Raw genomic sequence first — 7,033 nt, 5'->3', positions numbered from 1 at the left:
TGTCCTTTTTTAAATTAATATTATTTATTTAGCTCCTCAGTGTCATCGTCAATAACACATATTTGAATGAACTTCACTTGACCCCTTTTTAATGTGTAATGATTTTTGAACTAAACTCCGCTCAAAACGTGAATTTCATTATTTTAAGTTGTTGTTATTACAATTCTACTCTTTAAACACCCTTTTCAAATTAACACATGTTTTATTATATTCTATTTTTTTTTAAGGCTTAACATGTTTTCCAACATGTTTCCGCCATTTTTGCATTCAACAGATTTGTATACATATATATTTTAAAGGTTTAAAATGTTAGTCCTGTATGCTCAGTGTTCACCTTTTCAACACAACTAATTGATTGTATTATATTATACAAATATATATAACATTTAAAATGTTTGCTCTCTACACGGTTTTACATATTGCACATCTGACTGATGTATTTTTATTTCATTCAAAAATATATCTGCATTCACGGTTTTCGCATTTTGTAATTCTTTTATTTCAACTTATTTTCTTTATTTCTTTATATTTTTCTTTCTATATAAAACATATTATAACGGCATATGTTGATGTATTTTTTTACCTAATACTTAGTGCATGTGGTGGAGTGAATTGAGAGCGCCGCTCATAGGTTTCTCCTGCCGGTGACGTCACGGCTCTCTTAATAGGCAATAGGCTGAGCTTTAAGAGGTGCGCTCATTACGGCTTTCTCTCCGACTGAGAGCTCATCACAGGGAAATGGGACACAAATGACAAGGCTTAGCGCACTGATAGCATTTAATTGTTATTTCTCTCTACTTTAGACACCACTCAGGATATATCGCACACTGGGTATAGGCTGCTTTCCTCCCCGTAAATTCGCACACTTCGGATGATCTTGACGGGCCCGCGATGATCTCCAGTCTATCATTTTGTTTCTGAAATGCTGTTTTTTCCACCTTTAACCTGTCGTTTGGAGCCGCTCGCTACATGTGGATTGTTGGAACAGAAGAGCTGCATTTAATCTCGTGGATGGTGATGTAATTCATATTCCGATTTATTTTGGATACATTGGATTTCTGGGATCATCAAACCTAAGCAAGTCGAGGGACGTTGGAGAAAGAAGAGAGTATATATCCCACACACTGAGCTGGAATAACTCCGGACAATGGTTCAGTGTTCCAGCTGTGAAAAGCCTATTCTTGATAGGTTCTTACTCAAAGTTTTGGACAGACCGTGGCACATCAAATGTGTCCAGTGCTGCGAATGCAAATGCGCTTTGACAGAGAAGTGTTTTTCACGAGAAGGGAAACTGTATTGTAAGAACGACTTCTTTAGGTAAGCAATGGAATTGTGTGTGGATTTGGAAAAAACAGGAAAACTACATGTTGTCAAATATAGTTTCTATGAGCCCATACTAATAAATACATGTATTTGACAGTCTAGGGAATGAAAATAATGCTTAAATTGTTGAAGGGGCCTGTATTAAAAAATACTGGACCATATTCTGACAGAAAATAGACTGTCTTTGTTTTTACTGTGAGAAGATTGTGTTGTAGTTTATTTATATATTCATGTATGTATTGGTGGTGTTTTTGTATGTTTTCCTCAAGAATAAATATAGCATTATATACAATCAAAATCTGAATATATACAAATCTGAATACAAGTTTATTCATAGATGTGTTGGGACATATCCCCCTCTGCAGCATTGCAATGCTAACGGAGCTAACCCTTATTGCACGTGCAATAATGAACTTGTAGTCATGACTAGATTATATTACAAACATATTTAATTGTTTTTCATCCACTTTGACTTTAGATGTCAAATGTCTATATTATTAGATATTGGTCATTCATTTCTAAAGTTGAATATATACGTACAGAAAACAGCAGTTCCTGATTTGGGCTATCTAATAACTCATGTGCTGTTAGTTGTAAAATATATACAAACAACGTGTCAAAGGAAAAGTTCTCATCTCCTGCATCTGATCTGAACCTGCCCCCTGGCCCTGACTCTCTCTCTCTCTCTCTCTCTCCCTCCATTTCCAACAGGACATTCGGGACCAAGTGTGACGGGTGCGCCCAGGGGATTTTACCCAGTGATCTAGTCCGCAGGGCCAAGAGCAAAGTGTTTCACCTGAACTGTTTCACCTGTGTGATGTGCCACAAACAGCTGTCCACCGGGGAGGAGCTGTACATCCTGGACGAATTCAAGTTTGTTTGTAAGGAGGACTATCAGAACAACAATGGAAAAGACACCATCCTCCTTTCAGGTGATTATATTAACCAAGCCATTCGAAAATAGGCATTCATTATGTTTTATGATTATATATATATATATATATTTCTGAATCTGGTTATAAATAAAAGGTCAATTAGGTATTATTATTATTATTATTACTATTATTATTAGGAGTAGTAGCAGTAACACTATTTTTCATATTATTATAGTTCCTGTTATAAGGCTTTTATTAGGCCTATTATTATTATTATTATTATTATAATTATTATTATTTGTATTGTCATTATTTGTAAAATAGCATTGTTTACACGTTTTGTGTCACTATTAAAATTGTTGTTTTTATTATTATGATTATCAGCATATTTCCAATTCTTTATTTATTTCTCTATTTGTAAGTACAAATATAAGTGGTGTATTTTGTCATATATTGGCGACATGGTTTCTTAATATTAAAAACGTATTTCTGCCGCTAAATGAATACTTTTCTAGAGGGTTTTGCTGCTATGATTTAAATTCTCCTGATCCATTTTTTCTAAAGCTCATTCTCTTTTCCTCCTGGCAGTCACCACGTGCAGCGACCCGAGCCTGTCTCCGGACTCCCAGGACCCGCAGGACGACGGGAAGGACTCTGAGACGGGACATGTGTCGGATAAAGACAACAACGACAATGACGAAACGAGCGCCGTCGGGAAGCGGCGCGGGCCTCGGACCACCATTAAAGCCAAGCAGCTGGAGATCCTGAAAGCGGCTTTCACGGCCACGCCGAAACCCACCAGACACATCCGGGAGCAGCTGTCCCACGAGACCAACCTCACCATGAGAGTCATCCAGGTAAAAAGCAGAAGGGAGAACATAAAGAAGTGTATTTTCTGCACTGTACATCCATTATCGGACACTATTATCGGTCAGTCAGCACTGCAGCATTAAAAGGATACATTGTGCCTTGAGGACTAACACGGCTGAGAATAAAGTCAGGAGTGTTGATTATAATACAATACAAAAAACTCCCTAAAAGCATTTATGGACCAAAAAAGGCTTTTGTTGACACCCTTAGGGAATTATTCCTTGATGCTCTGTTGTTTTTTTGTTTTGTTTTAAGATATGGTTTCCAAACCAATTTGATCCATAATCTTTACTCCCCACGCGCTCCTAAAACCCTTAAAAGCAGGACTCACTTAGCACTCATGTCAATGGACATTTTTAAGAAGCTCCCTTGATGAAATTTCCTCGTGGACTGACGCCTCTGTTAATGCATTTGATCGAAATGCATTAAAAGTAGGCTCATCCCCAGCATTTATTTTTTCGCATGTACATTTATCCACTCCATCATATTAATAACCTCAACCGCATTTTTTCTATTTGTGTGACAAGAAGTGCAAGGTAATATTGTTGAGATATACAATGACTTTTTTATCATTTCGATTTTAACTTATCGAAATAATACATTTGTACGCACGAATTGTTGCTCTCATTCATCCTCGGCCCTACGAGGCAAATATCCGAAATATAGGGCTATGTCTTGTTTTTTGTGATAAGTCTGCTCTTCTCTCTAAGTCATCCACACAGTGCTCGTTTAACCAAATGTTTTGTCCTAAAAGGTTTGGTTTCAAAACCGGAGGTCCAAGGAGAGGCGGATGAAGCAGCTGAGCTCCCTGGGCGGCCGGAGGCACGTGTTCTTCCGCGGCCAGAGGAGGATGAGGGCGCTGGGAGAGAGGCTGGAAGCAGAGGAGCTTGGACACTTCTCTTATTATGGAGGTAAGCTGCATGATTTCAGCATGAGATTTATTTTAGAATTTGAAGTGTTTAACATTCAAAAGCTTCATTGTCATATGCAAAATTGTACATGTTGTAGGCATTGAGCATCTTAAATCCTAGGCTCCTTCAACAGTAAATAAGGAGGTAAAATAGTGCCTATAGAGGACACATTTCACTTCATTGTGGTTTAACACTAGCAATCAGCCTATTGGCATTTCTGTGATGTTTAACCTTCTCCCCTACACAGTAGTTGGATATTGTCAGTGTGTTACTTTTGAAACATAGCATGTTCAGAGTAACTGTTTCCAACTGATTTCTTGTTGAGTTTTCAGTAAATAAATGAAACACATGCTGTGAAGTCAAAGTCGTACATCTCTAATTTCTCCCAATGTATACAGTGCAATAATAAATAATGAAATGTCCTTAGGTTTACATTTTCTATCATCTATAGTTTCTGATGATTTTTTTACAATTGTTTTTATATTTTCTCCTTTAAATATTGATACATGCACTAATCCAGATATTCACATCCTGGTAAATACTATGGCCATGCAGGGATTTTTAGATGCATGTTTTGGGGATGTAGGATGGATAATCTTCTTACTAGAATGTTAATTATTCAAGAATCAAAGGTTTTATTACGCTATTATATACAAACTAGTTACATCTAGTTGCTGGCAATGAAAATCTTAAATCCTAGTGTTCTCCAACAGTGCAACATCAATATACTTAGAAATAAAAGAAATAAGGAAGTCAAATAGTGCCATTATTAATAATGAAATGTGCATCCTTAGGTTTGTTTTGTCCTCTACAGTGATCCTTCACATTCAGATGTGTTCCATCCCTAATCCCGATATTCACATGACTTTCAGATTATCCGGGGGAATACTACGGCCAAGGAGGGAATTACGAGTACTACCAGGGCCCCCCGCCGTCCCACGCTCAGACTCCAGCAGACTTGGGCTTCGTGCCCTCCTCCATCCCCTCCGGCACCCCATTAGGAGGGATGGACCACCACCACCCAGGGCACCACTGTCCTGGAGAGGTGCACTGTTTCTCTGACACGGTATCCCATCATCCCGCGGACTCACCCAGCCCGGAGCCCAACATGCCGGGCTCCATGCACAGCATCTCCAGTGAGATGTGTGGCCCCAGCACGCCCTACACCTCTGTGTCCCTCAGTGACAACGGGTACACCAACCAGCTGTCACAGCCCTCCTCAGAAATGAGCGAAGGCACGGTCTGGTAAACAGAACTCAGATTCTTTGAAGGCAAATCGACACTTTTTTCCGTTTAAATGTTATTTATTTATCTGTGTATTTATTTATTTACTTGCTTGCGAGCTCTATTTAACTATTTATAAATCTCTATATTTGTATGTCAGTATTGTTTAGCCAATCGATAGATTGTTTTAATGTGAATTTGACTCATTGGTTCATTCACAGTGCTGGGCCTCATTGATCAAGCAATAAACAAACAGATTTATATGCTGCAGAAAGTCGTTTTTCTTATGTTTACAAAACCTTTTCTGCCACATATTTGACACAGTTGTCCTTAAAATGTTAATGTGAAGGTACATTGCAGCATTTCTTATACGTACTGACAAACAGCTCCACCCGTGAGTTCTTGTGTATTTCAAGATTGTATCTTTTAATAGCAGAATATGATTGTGATGTTCAATACATTCGACCAAATACCTCTCTCAGGATCACGGAGACATTGTTTGTTTCATGTTTATTTATCATGCATTACCTTTTCTTTGTATTAAGTTATTTCATCGCCAGCACATATTTGCCTTCAAAAGGATATCTTTATAAATCTGAACATTTTATATGTAACAGAAAATGATTTGACTTTAGTCCAACGTTATGGAATAATTCTACTTCTGTAACTGTTTACTTAAAGCTCCAGTATTCAGGACTTTGAATATCAGTATTGTATAAAACCGATGGACACACAGTTCAATGCAAACAAACCAAACTTTTGTAGCCGTTATGTGGTCGCTCACTGTGCTAGTTTGTACTATGTCCTCATTGAAAAAAATACAGAACGTGTTAATAAATTAATGCACAGCAACATCATGCACCTTCAGTTGTGAGACGCAGCGTCCTCTTTTGATTATCTGAGCGTGTTTGCAGTAAAAACAGTCATTTGCAGCTCAGTTAGCCAACAGCCTCGACTCACACAGGTTTTAATGGATCAAAATGTCAAATTATTCACATTGATGGTCTCATACACTGCCAGCAGCAGCAATGTTTATTTTATGAGACATACTTGATTGTGCCAATTAAGTTCATGAGACCGATGTTTACGACCATTCACTGTATAATAAAACACATATTGACCATTTTTATTCGTTAATCATTTTGGGAGGGGGGCACTTGTTCTTGATTCTTTAAATGTCAAATGAAATAGATGTTTTGAAGGTGCACTTATTCTTTTGGCATGATCTTTTTCAAATCAGACCAAAATTATGACAGTATTGCAACTTTTCATGATCATTCAATTGGATTAAATCAGTGGCATACACTGTATACAATTACTTGCTTACTTATAATTACCTAACTCTTATGTATGCATCATTAACTGCATGCGTTCAGCGTCATAGGAGATCTCTTTAGGCAATATGTTTGACCAGTTATTTTGATAATCGATTAACAGTTTAAGTTATTTTGAAAGTGACAATGGCATAAAAAGCTGTATTCAACTCAAATATGGAGATTCAGTTTATCATATTAAAGTGAATATGTGTAGGTTTGGATTGACACAGCTCGACATCTTAGCTTAGTGTTTGAGAAACTGGGATGGACATTTTCCAAAATGTGACATGATATTTTATACTAAATTATGTATCTAGATTAATCTAATTGATGATGAAAAAGTGTGTTAATTACCGCTCCACTTGAAATTGTTGAATTTAGTAGCCACGTTTTTTCTGATTTAAAAAACAGTGCTTGAAACAATTGACTAAAAACATTTCTATTTGCTAGAATATTTCTCTTTGTAGCATATTGCTCAATGGGAAGCCCTGATATAACAAACTCTGATTTTGCA

The 7,033-nt window shown here is 37.2% G+C and overlaps 1 protein-coding gene across 1 annotated transcript; it reads left to right on the top strand.

Moving 5' to 3' along the window:
- The first annotated feature begins 746 nt into the window (after window positions 1-746).
- LOC117458907 (LIM/homeobox protein Lhx1-like) lies at window positions 747-6,328 on the top strand. Its single transcript, XM_034099643.2, has 5 exons — window positions 747-1,317; window positions 2,035-2,255; window positions 2,787-3,055; window positions 3,823-3,979; window positions 4,852-6,328. Exons 1-5 carry the CDS (start codon window positions 1,148-1,150, stop codon window positions 5,226-5,228), a joined length of 1,194 nt encoding a protein of 397 aa, XP_033955534.1. The 5' UTR covers window positions 747-1,147; the 3' UTR covers window positions 5,229-6,328.
- The last annotated feature ends 705 nt before the right edge of the window (window positions 6,329-7,033 follow it).

Source organism: Pseudochaenichthys georgianus, chromosome 14 (genome assembly GCF_902827115.2).
Source record: "Pseudochaenichthys georgianus chromosome 14, fPseGeo1.2, whole genome shotgun sequence".
NCBI lineage: Eukaryota > Metazoa > Chordata > Actinopteri > Perciformes > Channichthyidae > Pseudochaenichthys > Pseudochaenichthys georgianus.
Note: the sequence above shows the minus strand (reverse complement) of the source record. Positions and strands in the feature narration are given on the sequence as shown.